Source organism: Podarcis gaigeae, assembly GCF_964106915.1.
Source record: "Podarcis gaigeae genome assembly, chromosome: 12".
Taxonomy (NCBI): Eukaryota; Metazoa; Chordata; class Lepidosauria; order Squamata; family Lacertidae; genus Podarcis; species Podarcis gaigeae.
In genome coordinates, this window is record NC_139688.1 from 38,343,758 (window position 1) to 38,369,246 (window position 25,489).

Sequence of the window (25,489 nt, forward strand, 5' to 3'; positions counted from 1 at the left end):
GCCTGTTTTATACCTGCTGCTGGGATTGACAAAGCTGCCTCTGATTGGTTGAGAAGGCATTCTTTGATTGACAAGGCATCTGATCCTCACCAATGAACCAACTCCTAGCCAAACCAACCAACCAACTAGAAGGATTACTGCTAATCTCTTTTCCTTAGGGTGTCCCTATTTTCAATGGAGAAATGTTGGGGGGTATGGAGTTCTCCGACTCCCGAGCCGTCTGAAGGCAATCCTGTACAGTGAAGGGTTTTTTTAAACGTTTAATGTTTTGTTATGTTTTTATACATGTTGGATGCCGCCCAGAGTGGCTGGGGCAACCCAGTCAGATGTGTGGGGTATAAAGAATAAAATTATCCTTATGGAATGGGGCGTCCCTATTTTCCTCAGAGAAATGTTGGGGGGCATGCTAGGTATATTTCAAAAAGGAAAGGGTGTGAAAAAATCTGGATTGGGAGAAGGTAAAGTGTGGGAACACACTGATTTGGAGGAGAAGGGGAAGAAGAGCTTGCTATCCACATTACATAACAATACAGAGGAGTTCTGGATGTCTGGGTGACCTTGGGCCAGAAACCCAATCTCATCTACCCCACCAATGTTATTGCTCCTCCTAACCGTGAACTCAAGATGGTGGGTGCACCTCCACTGTAGCCAAAAGGAGGGCACTGAGAAATATTACTATGCTTGAGGGAACTTGTGTTTCTTGTTCCTGATCAGAAGGATGCAGCAGATGAGGCCTGGCTGCAATATCAACACAGAACATATAAAGAAAATTTAAAACACACGGGTTCCCCCAAAATAATCCTGGGGAATGGTAGTTTACAGAGCTGCAATTTCCAGCACTCTTAACAAACTACAGTTCCCAAGATTATTTCAGGGAAGCCATTAGTCCCTGCTTCTGCCCTGCCTCCCCTCCATTTTCCTTTCTCCTCTCTACTGAGTCCCTCCATAGAGAAATGTTTGGCGTGGGGAGAAACTGGGACAAGAGCTATCATGATTCAACTGAGAATGCTAAATAAACCATGGATTATATATTGGCACTTGATGTGTGTGTGTGTGTGTGTGTGTGTGTGTGTGTAATGCACTTGGAGGGAATAGCTGGCTGGAACCCTAAACAGAAGCAGCAAAATACACTGCAACATTTTGTTGCAGATCCCATTTGCGATTTACCACAGAATTCCGAACCACCTCAATGGGGGTGTTGTGGGTGGACAGAGAATTGCACCCTTGAATATTAAACACCAGACTGGGCTCAGAAGTTCCTCTACAGTGGTACCTCAGGTTACATACGCTTCAGGTTACAGACTCCGCTAACCCAGAAACAGTGCTTCAGGTTAAGAACTTTGCTTCAGGATGAGAACAGAAATCATGGTCCGGTTACGCGGCGGCGGCAGGAGGCCCCATTAGCTAAAGTGGTGCTTCAGGTTAAGAACAGTTTCAGATTAAAAACGGACCTCCGGAATGAATTAAGTTCTTAACCACTGTACTGGTTTTTCAGGACTGTTCCTTTCACCCCAAAACATTTATTTACCTAAACAATGCAGGCTCAGTAATTCTCTGCCAGGGGAGTGTGATCAGGTGGAGTGTGTTGCTTCTCAAAGAAAAAAGAAGTGGGGAATTGAGGGACAGCAACAGTGGGGAAAGTGTCTTGTCCATCCTTGGCACTGTACATGTCATTCATATGCCTGGATAAAGTTCCAGTATCTTTACCTGACATTCTATTATGAGCTTTGTGTAATTCCATCCACAACATCAAGGTTTTTTCCTGCTTCCTTCCTCTCGCTGTTGGTACCAAACAGGCCAGCGTAATCTCCTGCTGTTAGGACTTTCATTCTCGGTGCATAGTCTTCTTGGAGGAAAAGCCACATTGGGGTAGCAAGCTGTCAAGAGAATTAAAAATAATCTTCATTAGCAGCATAACTGTTTGCCCTTGCATTCCTTGCGGTGAGAGATGATACACTTGTGTGCTGCTAAAACAACTGTGTCCCTTAGCTTGCAGGGGCTGCATTTGTGCCGACTGCTAAATAACATGGTGTGATTGCATGATATTTCCGTACTGTGAAAAGTGGCAGAATACGGTGCAATTATAACTACTTTAGTCGGTAATTGACAGCCTGTGAAAGGGACTGAGGGGGAGGGAGGGAGGGGAGGGAGGGAAGTTCCCTCTCCCGCACAGTGACAAGAGCCTTGAAAAGCTAATTGTGGCTTCTCTTTAGAGGTTATTCAGGTTACAGCGTGGCCATAAGCAGGCAAAGTATCGCAGGGAAGAAAAACAGCACGGCTTGCACACACAGATCCTTAATAAATGAAAGATGGAGGAGCGATACTTATGCTGCTGCTTTTAAACAGCATTAAAGAGCGGCGCTTTGTGCAAACAACAACAACAACATCCCCGCCATCCACCTCCGAACAGTCAAAGGTAGCGCATTTTGTTGTGTTTCATTCCTCAAAAGATATTCTGCAGAACCCCATGTAGGAATTTGGGGCACAATTAAAGCAAGCAAAATATAAAATGCGAAGCAGAGTTTGCTCAAATGTCACTGCTGTTCAAGGCTAATAGTGAAAATTGCAGTTAAGATACAGTAGGCAGCGAGAGCTAGGCACATTTCTTGAAAGTACAGTGGTACCTCGGGTTAAGAACTTAATTTGTTCTGGAGGTCCGTTCTTAACCTGAAACTGTTCTTAACCTAAGGTACCACTTTAGCTAATGGGGCCTCCTGCCCCCGCCGCGCAATTTCTGTTCTCATCCTGAAGCAAAGTTCTTAACCCGTGGTACTATTTCTGGGTTAGTGGAGTCTGTAACCTGAAGCGTCTGTAACCCGAGGTACCACTGTATTTGGCAGCTTGATTGCAGTAGCAACTGCAGCTGTATTGTCCTCTGTGAGAACAAGAAGGAAGGAAACAGGCCCAGGACAGCAAAGGAAGGACCAGGGTTGGGGAACCCCAGGCAGCGTCTCAAATTGATGTCTCAAATTTCAGTGGCACCCGGTGCAACGCCAAAATCAGTCCCTGCCTCTCGCCTTCCATTGGATGTCATAGCTGCCGTGCTCCAGAAGCTCTGTGCCCGATGCAACTGCACCAATCCTGCTCCTATAGATCCGACTTTGCCTCAGGCCTGGGGGGGGCCTCTTTCCCTGCCCCTCAGAACTCTGCCGAGGGCATGCCCCCTCTCAAGCCACACCTCTCGCCAGTCCTGCTTTGTCCTCTCGCTCAGTGTTTTTGCCTGCCTAAAATGTGCCTTGAAATCTAATAAAGCTTTTTTGACTGCCTGGATCGAGGGTGACGAGCGGGATGTGTGAGTGTGAAGAAGCCAGCCTGGTGTAGAAAAGTACGGTAGAATTCGGATGTACTGCCCTGCCCCCTTTTGCCTCTGGCCACACCCACCACTGGTATGCGGCCCCCGGGAGGTTGCACAGAAGAAAACATGGCCCTTGGTTCCTCACCTCTGGGGAACAAGGCATGGCAAACCTGGAGCACTGGCTCCCAAGTAGCCAGACTCACTACTAGGGATGGGTGAAGTCCTCAATTTCAGTTTCTCTTTTTTACACTCCTGCTACCCTGCTCTTTCCCACTCTTAAGTTCATTTCTTCTCTTTGTCACATCAGTTTGTCAAATGGGGGTGGAAGGGTTACTTTGCATAGTAAAAACATTTTGCATATACAGCTCCCCTTCAGCTTTGCTTGAGTTGTTTTTTGCTTTTATTTTGATTGTGCCCTTTGTGTCTTTATGTTGTGATTTTTGTCCTGTGACTCGCCCTGAGACCTGCAGGTATAGGACAGTATACAAATTTAACATTCAATAATTATTAATAATAATGCATTGAACAATGCATTTAAATTTGTGGTGAAAGAAGAAAGTGACTGGGGCAAACAAAGCATCTTCTTTAGAAAGCTGTTTACAAAAGGAGACAGGAATCTGTGCCATTAGTTGAGGGCTGCGGGATAGGATTTTGGAAACCGCTTCTGACCATGCCAAATCCTCCATTTAAAAATGATATTTCCTTTGCTTTGGCCATAGCCGAAAGCAATTTATTCTGCAGCTGACAAGTACTGGATTCAAGGAAGCAGCTCGTCTGGAATGCCAGAGGGTTTATACAGGCATGAAACACGCACAAAAATTGTAATTAATGCAGGTGCTCTGAAGAATCAAGAAGGCATAGGGGGCAAGAGTGAAGACAAGACTACCCATAATGCCTCCCTACAGTGAAAGAGAAGCTGTTTTCGAAAAGGAGTTTCTGGGTGGAATTGGCCTTGCATTCAAAATGCTGATCGTATTGGTGATTATATATAGAATATGGGAGGAGGAGTGGGCAGGAGGCATGTGAATTTAAGAACAGCCCTTGCTGGATCGCTCAAAAAGCCCATCTGGTCCAAGCACCCTGCTCTCATAGTAGCCATCTTTACGCCTGGGGGAAGCCCATGGGCAGAACCTGGGTGCAAGAGCCCTCTTGCCACCACCTGAGATTCCCACCAACTGGTCTTAAGAAGCATACCTGCCTCTGTGAGTGGAGACACAGAGCATGGCTTTCTCCTCTATGAAATTGTCTGCTGTTCTTTCAAAGCCACCCAAGGCAGATCAGAGTCTACTGGTAGATCTCTGGGTGATTTGCAGCAGATGCCCTCCAATTGTCTAGCAGGGGTGTCAACGTGAATTAAATATGAGTGGACGGGAGACAGGTAAGCCCCATAGTGCCTAATCGATCATACGATGCGCCGCATGCACACCACTTGAATGGCAATGCCCGTCACAAGGGAGGGGGCCTGGACGCCTCAAATATTTTATTGGGGGGTGCCAAAGGTACCTTGGCCCCTAGGAGTCGGCTCCTATGTTGTCGAGCCACACCACAGCATGGCCAACAATGAGTTTTCCCCACCTAAATTAGGCTGCTGGAATTAAGCTAGCTAAGACTCTGGGTCAAAAGGATTGTGAGCTGTACAACCAAAACAAAAAGGCCAAGCCAGAGAGACACAAGCTGAACATTGTCTCCTCAGCGGGTCTGTAGATCTTGGGTTCTAGTAAAAAAGAAAACTAGATTTAACAAGCCTAGTCTGACCATCCCTGTGCCTCCACATCATGAAGAGCTAGGACTCAACTAGGCTCATTACCAGTCTAGCTGAGTCTATCTGGTGGCACAATGTTATATCACACATACAATGCATATAAATCACTTTTTCTTTTCCAGTCTAGCTGAGTCCCCAGACTGGTAAAGAAAAAAGCGATTTACCGGTATATGCGCGATATAACACTGTGCCACCAGACGGCGACGTGGAGTGCCGTTTTTCTCTACCTGTTTTCCCTTTAAACTGACGCTTTAAACGGAAACGCTCCTTTGATGTGTCTAGTTCCAGCCCTAGTGGGGTCCAAGAGTGCCCTCCTTCTGGTCACCTACCTGCACATAGCAACTAGATGGCTCAGCTGGTCAGAGCGCGGTGCTGATAATGTCAAGGTTGCAGGTTCGATCCCTGTATGGGGCAGTTGTATAGTCTCGCATTGCGGGGTGGGGGTCAGACTAAATGAATCTCAGGATCCCTTTCCAACTCTGCGATTTTGTGATTTGAAAACAAGTAGGTGTGATTTGAAAACAACCCCGCCAGATCGGAGCTTCCCACTGACTCCAGACGCAATTGCGCCCACGCTCTGCACACGCTCAGAAGCAACCTCGTTGTCCTTGGTTCCACCTCGGCTGCTGAAAAAGGTTCCGGGGCTGAGCGCTGCTCTGTGGTCTTAACTGAGCTCTAGGGGGCGGGGAAACAAGGCTCTTTCCAGGAGGCTCACCTGTCCGGCATCTGGTCCATCTGTTTCACCTGTGTGTGTTCTCCCTCCCTCCTCCCCCCAAGCGGCGTCGAGCCCCTCCAGGAACCCCGGACAGAGAAACCAAGCCAAGGGGCGGCGTGTGAGCTAAGCGACTTCTCCAGGCCCCGCAAGAACACGTGGGCAAGGCGGGCTCGGCGCTCCGCCCCCTTCCCACCACTTTCCTTCCTCGGGCGCAGTGGCGCCGCGCTCTCGCCGGACTCCAGACCTGGGAAGGCGGCGGACGCGGCGGCTCCTCTTGTCGGTGCAGGGCAGGTGAGTGCTGGGGACCCGGCGGCGCCACCTTCGCCCTGCTTTTGGGTCGTGGCTCAGCGGGGAAAGGGACCCGAGAGGGAGAGAGTCGTGCGCGCACCTGCCTCTCCAGGTGGGCGCACCAGAGAAGCGCGGTTGTCCGCTCCAAGTTCCCTGGACCCTCGACCTGGGATGGACCCGAGAGCTGCGCCCCCCATCCCAAGGTCCTTTAAAAAAACGCACTTGCCAGGGAGTAAGGCTCGTTGAACAAAGCGAGGCTTCCTTCCGAGTAAACGCGCCTAGGCTTTGCGCTGCTAATCGGCGGGTTGTTTTTGGGAACAGAAAGGGACTCTGCTTTTCCTTACGCACGCACACATAAAAAAACTCCACTCCTGGTTCCTCGACGCCTTGTTGATTTCAGCAGTATAATTTTTAGGAGGTAGGCGGGTGAGTAGGAGGCATGCTGCTGCTGTTGGTGGTCAGACCATTGGGGACCAGAGATCCTTTGCAAATCCAGATCTCTCTTCTTCAGCTCACCTCTGTTGAAAAGTTCCCCCATTCCGCAGCAACCAGGTATCTCCCCAAAAGGGGTTCTTTTGCCAGTGTTACTAAAGTGCCCACTTGGTTTCCAGCATTAGGGAGTTATTGGTGCGGAAAACATGGGAAGATTCAGAAGAATTGCTTCTGAATGTATGACTTTTGCGTCTGGCTCTCTGGGTTTGGGCTGTTTATTTCTTAAAGACAAAGCCTCAAGCTGTCCTGGCCTTACAGCCCTGGAAAAAGTATAGGCTTGGTCAGTTGTCAAAGTGGGTCCATTACAAGGGCTTGAAATAGATCATTGTATTATTTATGAAAGGCTGCCAAACAGGAGCCATGTTTGCTTTTGCATATAAAATACTCGGAAATGGAATTTGCAGGTGAAATTGCCAAGCTCTTGGGAGACTGGAGGATTTTCCTGGAGGTTTGGGGAAGGTTTGCCTGTGGAGGTGGATCTGTATATGGAAACATGCTTCCTTTGAGCCGGCAAGTTTAATGATTACCTGTTTATAGTAGCTGTAATTATGCAGCACATTCTTTCTCTCTCTTTCCTGCTTCTGCTCAGTGTGCTTTCTTGAAAATAAGTTCCATTGGACTTTTTTATATTCATTATTTCTTTATGCTGCATGTATATTGCTCGATAATAACTTTCAGAGCTTTGTACATAATAGTTTTTGCTCCTTTTTCTTCTATATATTCCCATCAATCAAGTCCTAGAGTTGTCCCCCCCCCCCCTTCGTGAAGTTATTTTCTTACTTATAAGAAAAGGTGACCCTATATTGAAAATAGGGGGCTATAACTACTAGATCCTGAATGGGAGGGATGCATAATAATTGCAGAGCCAAATGAATAGATGGAAAGAAGGTGTATCGTCTGTTGTAAGTAAGAGCACCTGTTTCAGACTAGGGTCAGCTTGGCTGCAGCTGCAGCCTAATGCTTTAAAAACTAAGGCTTAATAGTGGACAGAACATCTCTGATTGAAATGCTGTGGACAACAGTCACTTTGTGGTGGGTTTTCCCTGGGGGGAGGTGGGGGGCAGACAGGCCAGCAGGCAATCTAATACACAGAATTGCAACTCTGGAATCTGGAAGAGGAGGGGGGAAAACAACCCTCATACTTCTCAGTAGCCTAGAGGGAGCTTTTTTTAAAAAAATGTTGGGGGGAAATCAGGTGTTTGGCAAAAGGAAGCTTGCCTGCAGCAACTGGATTTGTTTCAGGTACGCTGATGTTTTCTGCAAGAAGCCCATTAAATAGCGAGGTGCCCATCTTCAGAAACTTGGAGATATGCTGCAATCCCATCCCCACTTACCTGGGAGTAGACCCCATTGGACTCAGAAGAACTTGCTGCTGGGTAGACATGTACAAGATTGCACTGAGAGCTGCTCAGAAAAGTGTACATCATTATATAAGACAAGCTGCCTATAAAGTTATATCTAACCGAAACAGTGTGTATGCGAAGTATTAAGCGTTGTAAAAGATCTTATCAAATTCTCCATTTTACCTTTATCTGCATTCCATCCCCCCAGACAGTGTCTGACCTCCATTTTCTAGGCACTGTGCAAAACTTGTTCTAATAGAAGAAAAGTAAATTAGTTCTAGGGCTGTGGCGTTCTGCCGTCATTTGAATGACTTGGATGTTTGTAATGATTTGGTACTAGTTTCTCTCTCCCATTGAAGCATGCCGGATTCAATAGATGTAATTGCACATACATATTTTATTGAGCTTTATGCCTGTCCTTGAACAGGAATATTCATTTCATTAATTAAGGATGATGCACTGGTGTATTACTGTTGTTATTAGGGCTGCCATCCAACTGGATAAATCTTAATGAATTAAACAAATCAGATTTAATTAAGAGTGTGGTCCTACCTCGGGGCCCGAAATGTTGATGGCTATAGGATGATGGTATGAATGCCCTGTAGATGCATCTCTGCTAGCCATGGGGTGGTGGTTAGGATACCTCTCTGCTGGGACATGAGAACACTGCTCCCCCCAGGCAAGGGGTGTGTGTGGCTTTTCTGCAGCAGACACACCCTCCCACTATGCCAGGGGTAGCCAACATAAGGCCCATGGGCCACAAGCAGCCCACGGGGGCCATTTAACGGGCCCATGAGCTGCACCTGAACCAAGCCGCCCACTTGGCAAGTCCCCGTGTGCGGTGCTAAACTGGCGCAGCGTGGCATGGGGACTCGCTTCTGCGGTGCCAGAAATCGCATCTGCGCAGACGCCAGAAATCGTGGCTGCACATGCTCATGCGCATGCGCAATCCAACCCACAGAGGGATCTCCTCTGGAGTGAACTGGCCCAGGCAAGGTAAACCTTGCCGACCGCTGCACTATGCCCAAAGAGATGGAAAACTATGGTTGGCAGTTCTCCTACCAAATGGTAGCAAATAGCGCCCAAATGGGGTGTTTCAGGGGTAGGGCACCAATGGTTTGGGGTCCATTGTATCCAGAACTCCATGGTTCCTTCAGTGGGTCCAGTCATTGAACCCCTCAGCTACACCAGCCAGGAACTGGTGAAGTTGAAGACAGGACATCAACCACCCACTTTCCACCTCAACTGACACAAGGTGGCTGGGCTTAGGATGTGGCAGCGGTTCTGCTGCGCCCCCCCGCCCCCCCTTAGGATTGCTCTGCCCATCTGAATTCATTTGCGTATGGGTTTTAAAAGTAGGTTTTTTTGGAGGAAACATGCAGTGTTTGTTTTTAGATGGTAGATGTTGCAGCAGGTGCCATCTATTTGGTTAAACTACATGTTACCTTAAATGTGTTGCTTGCTCTCTGTTGTTGTTGTCGTCGTGGTTGGTTAATACTGAGCACATAGTTCTGCCCCTCCCCATTTTATCCTTGCAACAACAACCTTCTGAGGTAGCTTAGGTTGAGGGACAGCGACTGGCCCCTAGTCACCAAGTGGGTTTCATGGCTGATTTGAACTCTGGTCTCCCAGGTCCTAGTCCAGCCCTCTAATCGGACCACACTCTGCTGCAGATTCATTTTTCTCTTGCAAACTGGGGAGAGAACAGGCTGCTCCTGAACTTTAGTTGAGGGGAAGATCTCCGTATCCTGATCTGTACCTTGATATGTACCGTGAGGCTTGCCATGAAACTATGCATGCCCAGATGCACCCTAAGAAAATCTTGTCATACTTAGCAGTATCTGCTTTAAGTGATTGCTGATCCATGGCCATTTGATGTACCTTTGGGGACAATCAATTTGCTGATGAAGAATTATCATCGAAACAGTTCATTATCCTGGAAGAACTGTTCTGTCTGCTGCTGTGCTTGCAGCACCCTATTGCTACGTTTGGAGCACCCATCACCTCACATTTGTAGGAAATGGACTTTGAAAGGGCATTCTGCCTCCAGTTCAGTGATCTTTAACAGTGACTTACCACGCCTACCATTCCTGTTCATGGAACATTAATTTGATGCTTATTAGTTTGTGACTCCATGCACATATTATATGTCTTCTGTTTATGAATTTTGAAATAGCATAGTGTTATAAGGGACGCGGCTGGCGCTGTGGGTTAAACCACAGAGCCTAGGACTTGCCGATCAGAAGGTCGGCGGTTCGAATCCCCGCAATGGGGTGAGCTCCCGTTGCTCAGTCCCTGCTCCTGCCAACCTATCAGTTCAGAAGCATGTCAAAGTGCAAGTAGATAAATAGGTACCACTTCGGCGGGAAGGTAAATGGCATTTCCGTGCACTGCTCTGGTTCGCCAGAAGCAGCTTAGTCATGCTGGCCACATGACCCGGAAGCTGTACACTGGCTCCCTTGGCCAATAAAGCGAGATGAGCGCCGCAACCCCAGAGTCGTCCGCAACTGGACCTAATGGTCAGGGGTCCCTTTAGCTTTACCTTTATAGTGTTATAAAAATATTGTCAGTATATTATTAGCCGACATGTTGCTCATTGTTGTTCAGAGTGTTCTGTTTGCAACACAGGGGATTTTCTTTGTTGTATTATCTTCCTTCCTGGCAGTTATAATCAATACTTTTCTGGCTAAAATAGTAAAAAGGAATGTTACAGTCAAGGATTCTAATGTTTTCCTATGCTTCTATGGCTGCATCAACTTAAGTATCTTCATGCTGGCTTGCAATTTAAAAAAATGAACTTAGTTCAGAAGCTAAACAACTTTACTGTCATATGTGATGGGTTCTTAGGAGAAAAGATGGCTATGCTCTCTCACCCCTTGATAGCGCAATCTGCTAAAGAGGTATATACAGACAACATTCCTCCTAGTGGACAGCTTTGATGGATTGACACCAACTATATAGTGCAATGATCTGCAACCATTAGAATCAGTGGTGCTTGTCGTTTAGCTAATCTGAAGGTTCAGCTCATAGGTACTGAGATACCAAAAGACCAAAAAATAAATAAATCTTTATGTATGCTACAACTGCAACTAGAAATGGTTTTTGCTAAGAGAAACGAAAGAATAACTTAAAGATGGAGTAATGTGGAAAATGCAGTATGAAAATTAAAGGAACCACAAAAGGGGGGGAGTCAAATATATGTGTATTAGAAATGTATGTGATTTGTGTTTTTATAATTTGTGTGTCTGTAAATGTTTGAAAAACTGAAAAATAAGATATTAGGAAGGTTCAGCTCAATAGCCATTAGAAAGGGAGAAGCAGCAAAAGTATATGAGCATCTGTTGTCGTTGTTGTTTTGAGCAACTGGAAAAAAACTGCATGGGCTGATTGGTCTTGAGTTTGCACAAAGGTCTGTGGGGTCTGTCCCCACAGTCAGCTGATCAATGTGGGGCCCCAGATAACTTTGCCTGTAGATTCTTCCCCTCTTTTCTGGCATTCCAGTTGCACTGCCCGATGTCTCCTAACCACTTGGAAACCTATAGGTGGCCTTGACTGCCTTGGGGAAGTAGAGATCTTTCCCAGCCTGCCTCTGTATTAGAATTGTTTTCAGAGGTTCCCCCGCCCCCCCCCCATGTGTGCGTTTGCAGCCCTGGGCTCCTTTGGGAGGAAGGATGCAATATAATATACTATAGCTCCCAATGGATGAGAACAAAGGTCCGTCTAGCCCAGCCTTACCCAACCTGGTGCCCTCATATTTTGGACAACGGCTCCCACTAGCCCCAACCAGCGTGTTCGCTATTGCATGCTGTGAGAGTTGTGGTCTAAAACATCTAGGGGGCACCTGGTTGAAGAAGGCTAGTCTGCCCTCAACTTCCTGTTTCCTACAGTGCCTATTCAGTGTTGGGCCCACCTAAAAAGCCTTCTGCTGCATAGATTTTGCTTGCCCTCACCTTACCAGTGGCCAGTAAAACTGAGCCTAGGAAGCTGCCTTACACCGAGGAAGATCATTGGTTAGTCTAGCTCAGTATTGCCTGCACAGACTGGCAGCAGCTTTCCAGGGTTTCAGACAGGGGACCTAGGATGTAGTATCTGACATGCATTTGACACAGGATTACATATTTTAAGACAGCTCTGGTGCCCTCCACGTGTTTTGAACCACCAGCCCTATCAACCCCAGATAGATGGCTCCTTGCCCTAGCTCACATTACAAAGCAGTTATTTAGCAGGCCTGGTTTTTTATTATTTTGCCTCTTCCTTTTTTTTGCAGAAATCCCATCTTTTAGCTATAAAATCACAGGCTGGGAGAGGAATTCCTGCATTCCAGGGGGTTGGACTAGATGACTCTTGGGTCCCGTCCAACGCTACAATTCTATGAATCAAAAACCCAGTTAATCCAACCCAAACTTATTGCAATATAATGGCTCTTGGGGCTCTCTGTCTGTCTGTCTGTCTGTCTGTCTCTCTCTCTCTCTCTCTCTCTCTCTTTCTCTCTCCCCTCCTTCAATTTTGTTTTTCAACAATGGGTAAAATCTATGTTTCTGTTTAAAAATAGCATCACAGAGAATTTAGAACTAAGAAACATTAAATGTATTACTATGGTTGATTTAACTCAGTTTCAAGAAGTGGAATTTCACCCTCAGTGAACATACCTTTATTGTTTGCATTCTTTTTTTCCCCTAATCTGTCATCATGTTGATTCAGGCAATGAATTTAAGACCATAGTCCTATGCATATTTGCAAGGGAGAAAATATTGTTTGCATGTTTATCTTAATCCTTTGTAGGAAATGATTGATGATGGTCAAGGCTTCACTGTAATCTAGGGACTCTGCCAAGGTTCAGCTTTAATGTATGCCTTTGTGCTAAATTTGCTCAGGGAGACTGTTTGGCACCAGAGTGCAGTCGCTGTATCTCCTGGGTTGGTATGAAAGTGCATGGGAAAAAGTGTTTCTGTTGGAGGTAGCATTGTGGGGTCACGTGAATTGGGTGCCTTCAACAGGAGATTGGTGCAGATCTTGAGAGGCCATCTGCACTTGCCTGCAAAACCCAGAGTTTCTGTATTCGGTTGAGGTCCATACCTGAGCTCCTTGTGCTCTGGTATATGGTTTTTAGAATGTGGTGTTTCTTGTTCTGCTCCCAGGTTTTCCATTATTCATTCTTTCCAGCAATGCCCAACCCCAGTCCTCGTGGATTAACTGTCTACAGTGGAAAAAAATGAGAAAGGCATAAGCGTGCTGTGGTTTTAAAACCAACTACAGTGGTACCTCGGGTTACATACGCTTCAGGTTACAGACTTCTCTAGCCCAGAAATATTACCTCAGGTTAATAACTTTGCTTCAGGATGAGAACAGAAATTGTGCTCCAGCGGCGTGGCAGCAGCAGGAAGCCCCATTCGCTAAAGTGGTGCTTCAGGTTAAGAACAGTTTCAGGTTAAGAACTGACCTCCGGAACGAATTAAGTACTTAACCCGAGGTACCACTGTACAGGCATACCTTGGTTTACAGATGCTTCGGGTTGCGCACCACGCCAAACCCAGAAGTACTGGTACGGTTTACTTCTGGGTTCTGGTGCTTTCGCATGCGCAGAAGCGCTGAATCTCAACCCACACGTGCGCAGATGTGGTGCTGCGGGTTGCGGACGCTGCGGGTTGCGGGCGTGCTTTCAGGACAGATCACGTTTGCAACCCGAGCACCCACTGTACAGTGGCACCTCGGGTTACAGACACTTCAGGTTACAGACTCCGCTAACCCAGAAATAGTACCTCGGGTTAGGAACTTTGCTTCAGGATGAGAACAGAAATCGCGCGGCGGCAGCGGGAGGCCCCATTAGCTAAAGTGGTACCTCAGGTTAAGAACAGTTTCAGGTTAAGAACGGACCTCCAGAATGAATTCAGTTCTTAACCCGAGGTACCATTGTAGGTGGGGGGAAATCTGGATTTATAGGGGAGAAAGTGAAAGCAGCTGCTTTCGGTGAATGTAGCATAGACCAGGAGGAATTAAAAGCTGCATAATCCAAGTTAAGTAGAAGTGTGGATGGGCATTGATGAGTCTACTTACGTAATGACCAGCATAACAGACTAGTTTAACATCCAAAATAAATGCAAACACTTAAATTTCCTCACTTCCTCCCACCTAACTCAAGATGTCGGGCTTCACTACACAAAACACAACTCACTATTCTGGGTTGGGTAATTTGCTTTTCTTTATATCTGCATAAATTTCTATGCTGCTAAATCAAGAAGAAGAAAATCTTCTCAAAGCAATATACATAATAAATAAAAAAACCAAAGGCAAAAATATAAAAATAACATAAAACTGGGTCACTTTTCTGTGATGGTAGTGATATGGTGATAGTTAGACCAAGGCAGTATTTGAGCACAGCATGTCTGAGATGCTCACCTGGAGATAAAGACCTACCTTTTGAGACATGATAAAAGACCACAATGATTAGATGTTTGGAAACAAAGCACCACTGAAACGATCCCAGATTGGATGTTCCTTGCTAGTGTTTCCCCAGGGGTCAGTTTAAAAGCTGCTACTGCTGAGCCTTTTTGATACTAAATGTCAAAAGTCAGGTTTCACTTTCACCCAAACACTCACCTGTGCATAGCTTCAGCTACATAGCTGGCCTCCATCTCTGCCAGCATCTCAGAGAAAGCTACCTTGGATAGTCATGAGAATAAATGTGCCTACGCTTAAAGCAATAGCTCTGATGAAGAAGAGAAGGAGGAAATGAAAATCATGCAGGTGCCATCTTAGAAATCATTTCCTGTATGAGAGGAGAGGGGGAATACCTCTTCTAAGAATCGCCATCTGAAGTTTTGTAAGCATTTAAAATGATTGTTTATTTGCCTGATAAGCAAGGGCTGTTTTTTTAGGTTATGAAAAAACAATCTTGCTGCTTAATGTATTCTAGAGTTACCATATATCAAAAGGTGAAAATCTGGACACAAAAGTTGTTGATTTCTTCTTTTTGGCCGAAGTTGTTGAGCTTTGTTTTAGTTTTTTAAAAAATAAGTTTTTGAGCTGTTTTTAATCAAATTCCCCAAAATATACACTGCCATATGTCCAGATTTTCCCGGACATTTAGCAATTTCCGCCCAGACAGTTTCCAATGGCCGAATCCTGGCTATGTCCAGAATATTCCAGATGTATAGCAACCCTATGTATTCAAACCCTGGCTTTAGTTTACTCATATTTTATTCCGTCCGTCCAACACAGCCTCCTTTGTAGCACACCTGCACCAATAACTTCAGCTGTTATTTGGAGCCAGCTGGCGGCAGCAAGTGGTAGACCCGGTAAATCTTTTAATCTTCCTCTCAGATATGAAAGATGACTTGAACAGATGTACAATGCTGGTTTTCTTTTTTTCTTTTCCTCCTCCTTTTTCCTGTCATTATACAATCCTGGTTTTCTATATAACTTTGATCCCACCTGGAATACTATGTCCAGTTCTGGGCACTACTGTTTAAGAAGGATATTGATAAGCTGGAGATAAGGGTATTGATAAGCTGCAGAGCAGGGTGGCCAAGATGATCAAGGATCTGGAAACCAAGATAATAATAATTTATTTATTTATATCCTGCCCATCTGGTTGGGTTTCCCCAGCCATTCTGGGCGGCTCCCAACAGAAAATTAAAAACACGATAAAACCAAGGTTTATGAAGAACGGTTGAGGGATCGAGGAGAGTTTAGCCTAAAAAAGAGGAGACCGAGGACTCAGCTACAATAGTAAAAAAAAAGTTTTGGCTGTGTTATAAACATGCAACACCAGATGGCGGAAGAGAGCAAAAGAAAATCAATGCAATTTTTACATAGTGTTTTTTTTCTTTTGTTATAACGATTTAATTTCTGACTTACAGCGTTTCCCCCCCTGTGTGTAGATCCACCCCGAGAGGAGACATGGTAGCCATCTTCAAATAACTCAAGGGATGTCACACAGATGAGGGAACAAGCTTGTGGGGTGACAAGTGATTCCCAGGAAGCTTCTGATTATAGCCCCATGAGACTCTGGATCCTCAGGGGTTGTAGGTTCGAGTCCCACATTGGGCAAAAGATTCCTGCATTGCAGGGGCTGGGCTAGATGATGTCGTAGTCCCTTCTAACTCTGATTACTCAATAACCTTATAAACCTGGGGTGGGACTGCAGCTCGGGAACAGAGAAGATGCTTTGCATACAGAAGATATTAGGCATCGCCAATGGAAAGGAGTGGGAAGCAGGTCATAGGAGAGGCCTGCTTGAGTTCTTGGAGAGCTGCTGTCCGTCTGAGTAGGCCACGGACAATATGGCGCCCTCTAGATGTTTTTGAACTGCAGCTCCCATCATTCCTGACAATTGTTAACGCTCGCCGAGACTGATGGGAGTTGTAGTCCAACAGTGCATAGGGTATCCCTGGAGGAGGAAATAGTGGGTTAAATGGGCAAGTAGTCCGACTTGGTGTAAATCAGATTTCTAATGATTATTGTAGTCTAGGCAATAGCAGATCTAGCTGCTATCAAGATGAACCTGTCTTGTATTTGGGATCACGACTCTGTGACCTTCAGCATGCCCACTTCAAGCTTTAGGTAGATGAACAGATGGAAGAAACTAACAAAGATTAAAAAAAAAAGTCAAACAATAACTGCCTGGGTGAATTGTATTGCATTTTAATTTACAGTATTGACTTGGAAAAACAACAGTGCCTCTTGCTTTCCTTTTCCTAAGGCTACAGCGCTTAAAATACCTGCTTTTTAAATAACATTCTTGAGTTCCATATCCTGATATTGTTCAGGGGGATGGGTTGGTGCATTAGTAACAGGTATGTTGCCCTGAAGATCCTAGCAAATGGATATTGGCCAATAAGCTTGTTTGTGCAAAACTCAAAATGTAAATGCAATGTCCTGGGGGGGGGATTGCTTGCTCAGTTACAAGGAAAGATTTGCAAAAATGTACCTCATCGGAAAGATGGATCTAGTACACCGATGTGAGATTGCCAGGTTGCAAACAGGGCAGAAGTGGAAACCGTGGAAACGGCGAGATGGGGGAACATTTTGAGCGAGGTCTTGAGGGTGTGCATAGCGGGATCAAATTGTACAAGACTAAATATCACTAGGGAACCTACAGCTGCTGCTGGTTCCTGTGACTCACAGAGCCAAGGACAAAGGGTGAGATGTCTTGAGGGAGGAAAACAAGCTGTGGCTACAGGTGGAATCACTCGTGACATTTCCATGCATGAAGGGGAATTTGATGGAAGCAGATAAGCTAACAGTACTGTTGTTATTATAAACACTCTTGGGAACATTATTCAGACAAAGATGCAGGTTTGTGGTGCTGTAGGCCATTGGGAAATGGTTGAACTGTAGAGTCTGTCATTCTATGTTCCAGAGACTCCTGGGGTTTCTCAGGAAGATCAGCCGTGATTCTTTGGCCAAGAGGTCAATAATTTATTTTTGCTACAGTGGTACCTTTGGTTGCGAACGGGATCCATTCCGTTCGCAACCTGAGCAGAACGCAACCAGCATCCGCGGGTCGCGATTCCCTGCTTCTGCACATGCGCATGACGTCATTTTGAGCGTCTGCGCATGCGCGAGCGGCGAAACCCGGAAGTAGCCCATTCCGTTACTTCCAGGTCGCTGTGGGACGCAACCTGAAAACGCTCAACCTGAAGCATCTTTAACCCGAGGTATGACTATTTGTTAAATTTGTGTGCTACCCTTCATCCGAAGACCACGGGGGCAGTTCACAACGTCAAAATGCAAAATGAGAACACAAAACGCATAATAAAACTAAAAACAAATAGCTCCCCTCCCACAAACACGTTTAATCTGCCCAAGGCAACCTTTCCGTCTGGGGCCTAAATATATGTAATGAAGGCGCCAGGTGCGCCTCCCTGGGGAGAGCATTCCACAGACGGGGAGCCACCACAGAAAAGGCCTGTTCTCATCTTGCTGCCTTCCAGGCCTCTCTTCTTGGGGCACACAAAGAAGGGCCTCAGATGATGGTTCCAGGTCAGTTCGCATGGGGAGAGTTGGTCCTTGTGGAGTAAGTAGAAACCTCTATAAATGTGGAATAAGTAGGAATCTCTGTGGAGGTGAAGAGCTAGAAATTTAAATTGGTTTTTAGATAATTTCTCATATCACCATGGTACCAGTCTTAAGCTGAAGCTTTTATTTTTCATGACAAAAAAACCTTATTGGAGTCTGTTCTTCCAAGTTACTTAATTGGATTTAATAATTGCATTCTGTGCTGTGGGAGGGCGTGGGAATTCTGGAGGGCAACCAAGCAAAGCATAGAGTGCATACATGACATTTTTATTCTCGTTTCCTCTTTGAGCTGCTCTCCATGAATGCAGCGTTAGAAACATTATTATTCTAATTGATGCAAGGTCAGCCCCAAACAGGTTGCTGCCTGAGACAAAAATGTCAGATGCTTACTGTACTGCCAGATGAATCTTACGGCAACATTGGTGAAGGGAAGGTGTCCTCTGCTGCAGCCAAGACTAGTTTAGGTGACTTAGTTTAGGTGACTCAGGTGACTCATGCAGTGCTCTTGTCCAACAGAGAGGAACAGCTGAGGAGGGAAAGCTGAGAGGCTTTTGCTATTGGCTCATCCACACTCACCAGCATCTGCCCAATAAGGTGGTTACATTAAGTGTAATGGGTTTAATTCACACAGAAATGCAAAATGTATGTGCATTAATAAAGGTTTAAAATGGGGAAATTCAATTGCTAACATTGGTTTCCTCCCAAACATTAAGTTTCTAAGGATTCCCTCTTGGTTGTTTCTCTGCTCTGTGCTGAGAGTGAAGGTACTGGGTTGCAAATTCACCATCTTGAAAGGTGGTGACTGTTAGTCTTTATCCAAACAAGGCAGAGAACAAAAGCATGTAATAATCACTCTCCAAAAAGAGCTGCTTAGCCTTAGGCAGGCTGGGATGGGGGGTGGGGCGGGGAGAGGCACCATTTTGATTTTGGGATTACTTCCTATTTTCTAAGATGCTGAGCCTGTGCTGGACAGCACACAAACATTATATGGGTATTTTTTAAAAGTACATTTGATGTTTTAATGAAGAATGTTCTGCCCTAAAAGTTTGAAGAGTATTTTTTATGGGCCTGGGCAATGATTTAGTCCAAAAGGAGTCCGTTCTTATGCTTCCAGTTGCTTTAAGCTGTGTAATATTAATATCTACAACAGGCCAGCCCTGCTTGTATGCCAGACAAAAAGTGCCTGGTTGGGATTCCCATGGTCCACACAGTGCCTGCTCCCAGTTTGAGCTGACAACTGGGGAAAGAGCCCTTGTTCAAAGCAGGGAGGGGAAACTGTGGCCTTCTGGATGTTGCTGCAGCAATATCATCCTTGACCATTGGCCGTGCTGATGGAAGTTAGACTCCAACCACCATAGGTTCCTCGCATCAGACATAAAGGAAAATTCCATCTGGAGGGAAAGTGGTTGTTAGCAAAGCACTGCGTAAATGCTATACTTATTTCTCAGCTTTCCTTTCAAGGACACACTGCTGTAAGGAATAATAGCAAGATGGATCGACAAGCGTGGCTTTAACATTCGTGGACGAGGTTCCATTTGCAAAGCTGGTGTTTAAGGCGAAGGTCGCCGCCAAATGATTGCAATCATTGCAAACAGTGGTGTGCTCAGAAACTTGAGGCATATTGTTCCAGGGGAAGAGTGTTTGAATCAGGCAGTGGGCAGAATAAAATAAAAGTACAAGTGCTAGAAAGGTTGACGCAGGCCGAGAGTTATTCACTATTGTGGAGAAGCTGGAACATCATCGCCTGGCATGAGTAAGAAATTATGGAGCGTGAGAAGAAGAAGAGACGAAGAGTTTGGATTTGATACCCCGCCTTTCACTCCCTTTAAGGAGTCTCAAAGCAGCTAACATTCTCCTTTCCCTTCCTGCCCCACAACAAACACTCTGTGAGGTGAGTGGGGCTGAGAGACTTCAGAGAAGTGTGACTGGCCCAAGGTCACCCAGCAGCTGCATGTGGAGGAGCGGAGACGCGAACCCGGTTCCCCAGATTACAAGACCACTACACCACACTGGCTCTCGTGAATGGTGAAGGTAGAAAGGAAGAGGCAAAGTCTCAGTCAGCTTGATAGGGTCCATGGGCAACCCAGTGAGGAATAAGAGTCTGAGGCAAGAGGGAAGAAATAATGCCTAATTCTCATTGAAGTGTATTATGTGTGTCTGGACTGTATCAGGTCAGATTGTCCCATGAGGGCTCATATCTGAATGCACGTGCTTTCTTTTAAAAAGTTTAAAAGTCTTCACATAGAAAATTAGATGTCAAAGGGAATTTAGTTGTGTCCCAACACGGGCATGTTCCATGCTCAAGCTAATACAGTGGAACCTTGGTTCCCAAACTTGATCCATTCTGGAGGTCTGTTTGACTCCCAAAACGGTTCAGGAACCAAGGTGCGGCTTCTGATCGGCTGCAGGAGCTTCCTGCAGCCAATTGGACGCCACGGAAGCCGCGCCGGATGTTCGGCTCCCAAGGAACATTCGAAAACCGGAACAATCACTTCCATTTTTCGATCGTTCAGGAGCCAGAATGTTTAGCTCCCAAGGCGTTTGGAAACCGAGGTTCCACTATAATAATAATATTACCTTCATCTTGATTGGCAACTTAGACTCAGGGGAGCCAATTTGGACCCCAGGTTATGGGTGCCCAGTGTGGTACCAGAAGTCAGGTTCCAAGGTCTTAGAAGGCCTCAGATAGCATCTCCGATGCCTTGGAGATGCTGTCCGAGGCCTTGCGAGACCTCAGACGCTGCCTGGGGGATCTGCGGTGTGGGGCCCCCTGCTTAGACTTCTGTTATTCATATGCATGGGAAAGGAGTGAAGGACCTATGGATTCCACCCAGAACTAAGGTTTTATTATAAGTCTTTGGCTTTATGAATGACCAACCAAAGGCTTCTTTGGTGGATGTAGGATGTAAATTCGGTTTTCTTTCTTCTTTCCCTAGATCATTTTGTCTGTGATCTTTGAGAGTGGACTGACTGAAAATAGAAACTTGACAGATGCCTGTTCCACTGCCACCACCTGCTCCTCCTCTTCCACCATCTCTTTCTGGAGGAGCCCCACCACCAGCACCACCACCTCCTCCTCTTCCGCCACCTTTCTCTGCAGCTCCACCACCACCTCCTCCTCCTCCTCCTCCTCCTCCTCCTCCTCCTCTACCTTCTTGTTCTGGAGGTCCACCACCTGCCCCGCCTCCACCTCCCCTTCCATCACCTTCTTCTGGATGTCCACCACCACCACCTCCTGCCTCTTTTTCATCATCTTCTGGAGGTCCACCATCACTGCCATCTTCATGCCCTTTGGTAAGGCTCATCTTTCGATTTTTTTCCTTGATTGTGAAGAGTATAACCAACATTGAGGTCTCACAATTAAAAATCTGTTTTGGACTTAGAAACTTAGCTACAAAGTCCTTGGTTTAAAATGTCTTATCTGTAGGTGTTATTCAAATACAGGTTGTTGTTTTTTTAATGAGGAAAAATTAACTAGTCTTGATTGCCTAGACATGCTTCTGTTTATTGCAGATTTCTCCATCCACTTTCTTGTCACCATTCCCAATGTTCCAATGAGTCTGTTGACATAATCCGTAGCTCGGTCGGTAGAGCATGAGACTCTTAATCTCAGGGTCATGGGTTTGAACCCCGCGTTGGGTGAAAGATTCCTGCATTGCAGGGGGTTGGACTAGATGACCCTCAACTCTACAAGTCTGTGCTTCTGTGAAAACATGGTTGCGAAGGCAGAGAAACACAGGAAGATTCTTTATATTGTGACAGACCACTAATCCATCTAGCTCAGTATTGTTCATATAAACCGACTGGCAGCTGCGATTATTATTTACAGTGGTACCTCGCAAGACGAATGCCTCGTAAGACGGAAAACTCTCCAGACGAAAGAGTTTTTCATTTTTTGAGTTGCTTCGCAAGACGAATTTCCCTATGGGCTTGCTTCGCAAGACGAAAACATTTCCTTTTTCTTAAAACCGTTAATACCCAATGCATTCCTATGGGAATCCGTGCTTCGCAAGACGAAAAATTCGCAAGACGAAAAAACTCGCAGAACGAATTAATTTCGTCTTGCGAGGTACCACTGTATTAAATTTCTATACAGTTGGTACCTCAGGTTACATATGCTTCAGGTTAGAGACTCCGCTAACCCAGAAATAGTGCTTCAGGTTAAGAACTTTGCTTCAGGATGAGAACAGAAATCGTGCTCTGGTGGTGCGGCAGCAGCAGGAGGCCCCATTAGCTAAAGTGGTGCTTCAGGTTAAGAACAGTTTCAGGTTAAGAACAGACCTCCAGAACGAATTAAGTACTTAACCTGAGGTACCACTGTACCACCTTTCATCCAAGGATCATAGGGCAGTTTCAGGTTGAGTGTCTCCCAGCCCGACCTGGAGTTCCTAGGTGTCTTCTGCTTGCAAGGCACGTGGTCCATCACTGTGCTTCCTAATATCTTAACTTCAGAGGCTGTAGTGCTGCCATATGTCTGCAACTTCCCGGACAGTGCTGGAATTTCTGAAAATCAGTGAAAACCTCTGGGGCAACATATGTCAGAAGTGTTTCTTTTTTCCTTTAAAAACCGCTAATTTCCCTCATTTAAAATAGCTCAAAAACTTTCGTGTCCAGATTTTTACTTTTTGAAATATGGCAACCCCTTGGAGGTTTTTATTTCTTCATTTGCACAGAGAATTCATAGGCCTTGGTGTCTGTATCACGCACCTGCTAAGATTACCCAGCTGTTACTGCAGCTGCTGGGTTTTCTAAGGAAACTGGAATGAAGCTTAAGGAATGTAAATGGAATGAGTCCTCACGTATGCACTTCCTGTCTTGCAGTTGTAGCAACTGTCCAAGATGTTTGCATATTGTCCATTCTGTTTTCTGCATCGTTTGAACACCTCCACCTAGAATCATAGAATCATACAATCATAGAGTTGGAAGAGACCATAAGGGCCATCGAGTCCAACCCCCTGCCAAGCAGGAAACACCATCAGAGCACTCCTGACATATGGTTGTCAAGCCTTTGCTTAAAGACCTCCAAAGAAGGAGACTCCACCACACTCCTTGGCAGCAAATTCCACTGTCGAACAGCTCTTACTGTCAGGAAGTTCTTCCTAATGTTTAGGTGGAATCTTCTTTCTTGTAGTTCGGATCCATTGCTCCGTGTCAGCTTCTCTGGAGCAGCAGAAAACAACCTTTCTCCCTCCTCTATTTGATATCCTTTTATATATTTGAACATGGCTGTCATATCACCCCTTAACCTCCTCTTCTCCAGGCTAAACATGCCCAGCTCCCTTAGCCGTTCCTCATAAGGCATTGTTTCCAGGCCTTTGACCATTTTGGTTGCCCTCCTCTGGACACGTTCCAGTTTGTCAGTGTCCTTCTTGAACTGTGGTGCCCAGAACTGGACACAGTACTCCAGGTGAGGTCTGACCAGAGCAGAATACAGTGGCACTATTACTTCCCTTGATCTAGATGCTATACTCCTATTGATGCAGCCCAGAATTGCATTGGCTTTTTTATCTGCCACGTCACACTGTTGGCTCATGTCAAGTTTGTGGTCAACCAAGACTCCTAGATCCTTTTCACATGTACTGCTCTCAAGCCAGGTGTCACCCATCTTGTATTTGTGCCTCTCATTTTTTTTGCCCAAGTGCAATACTTTACATTTCTCCCTGTTAAAATTCATCTTGTTTGTTTTGGCCCAGTTCTCTAATCTGTCAAGGTTGTTTTGAAGTGTGATCCTGTCCTCTGGGGTGTTAGCCACCCCTCCCAGTTTGGTGTCATCTGCAAATTTGATCAGGATGCCCTTGAGTCCATCATCCAAGTCGTTGATAAAGATGTTGAATAAGACCAGGCCCAAGACAGAACCCTGTGGCACCCCACTAGTCACTCTTCTCCAGGATGAAGAGGAACCATTGATGAGCACCCTTTGGGTTCGGTCAGTCAGCCAGTTACAAATCCACTGAGTGGTAGCATAGTCAAGACCGCATTTTACCAGCTTCTTTACAAGAATATAATGGGGCACCTTGTCAAATGCCTTGCTGAAATCAAGGTAGACTACATCCACTGCGTTCCCTTCATCTACCAGGCTTGTAATTCTGTCAAAAAACGAGATCAGGTTAGTCTGACATGACTTATTTTTCAGAAATCCATGCTAACTATTGGTGATCACAGCATTCCTTTCTAGGTGCTCACAGACTGTTTACTTAATGATCTGCTCCAGAATCTTCCCTGGTATTGATGTCAGACTGACTGGGCGGTAATTATTTGGGTCCTCTCTTTCCCCCTTTTTGAAAATAGGGACAACATTTGCCCTCCTCCAGTCTGCCGGGACTTCGCCTGTTCTCCAGGAATTCTCAAAGATGACTGCCAGTGGTTCTGAGATCACATCTGCCAGTTCTTTTAATACTCTTGGATGCAGTTCATCTGGCCCTGGAGACCTATTGGGAACAGTATTTCCTCCCAGTATTGTGGATGCTATTTGTTAAAAAAAGGCTTACCTGAATACAGTATTCTTTTTTGACAAAGTCATTTCTACCACTTCCGGTTAGAGACTCACGTTAGGCCTTATAATAATACAAATGATACAAATACAGCAAATTGTGAATACGCACACATGCGCAAATTGTGAATACGCACACATACGCACACTTCCTAGTGAGTGATTGGATACAGCGGGACTTCTTTATCAACAAACATTTATAGGATCAGACTACTGATTGAGGGATTAATGGACTAAGACCCATATGATAAACCACCTAACACTTTTTAAATTGAATGACATAATCATAAAAACTGAGTCCCATTTTCTTTAACTGGGGATTAGGAAATCAGAGCCTTCCTGCTTTCTGTGATTAGTAGAATTTGAATAGAAGCCCACTTGAATAATTTGCACATATGACTCTGTTCACAGAATATAGCTTTTCAAAGCAGAACATTCTGGGGGTTTTTTAAACAGCCAAATTTATTCTGCCTTTCTGCTAAGCAATTAATGTTTTTCTTAGGATACTTCACTAGATTGTATTAAATCCGACATATATTAAATCACCTCAGTGAATTCAATAGGACTATTTTTGCTTAATTGTTGTCACCTTTATTTAAATAAAAACACCTCTCTGCGCTTAACTAGGGTTGTGGGAATTTAACATGGAGTCTGGCATCTGATGTAGGAGTGAGAATAAAAGAGAAAATTGTATTGGGTATCATGAAGGATATTACATAAATTGCTTTGTGGATTTTTTAAAAAACCTTTAACACTTTATTTTTCACTGGGAGGGGGTAACATTGAATTTCAATACACTAAGCTGTCTGGAAAATTACTGCAAGCTCCTGCATTTGAAGCAGGTGTTCAGTTATTCTGTCTGATACTATTGCAATGAGAAACAGTTTTCTTGAAGGCATCCTTGCAGGCAGATGGTGGCAACGATGTAAATAGGGGGGGGGGGGAGATACTTATTTATGAACTTCCTGCGACTGCACTGTTTCAAACACTAGAAGATGCTTCTTTGACAAATCCAAAATAATTAATGCTTTTCTCGAATAACAACCCATTCACATTGCTGTTAGTGCTGCAACAGAATCCTCTT

At 45.3% G+C, this 25,489-nt stretch overlaps 1 protein-coding gene across 3 annotated transcripts in view; it reads left to right on the plus strand.

Moving 5' to 3' along the window:
* Positions 1-5,955: 5,955 nt before the first annotated feature.
* The window catches only part of WIPF3 (WAS/WASL interacting protein family member 3), a 37,017-nt gene continuing 17,483 nt past the window's right edge, over positions 5,956-25,489 (plus strand). For 2 of the 3 annotated variants that reach the window (XM_083705936.1, XM_083705938.1), the window contains exons 1-2: positions 5,956-6,063; positions 20,852-21,209. In XM_083705936.1, the coding sequence (XP_083562062.1) occupies positions 20,907-21,209 (303 nt within the window). In that variant the 5' untranslated portion in view covers positions 5,956-6,063; positions 20,852-20,906. Of the gene's footprint in view, positions 6,064-6,319; positions 6,613-20,851; positions 21,210-25,489 lie in introns of those variants that run through there. The other variant, XM_083705937.1, reaches the window with a different exon arrangement.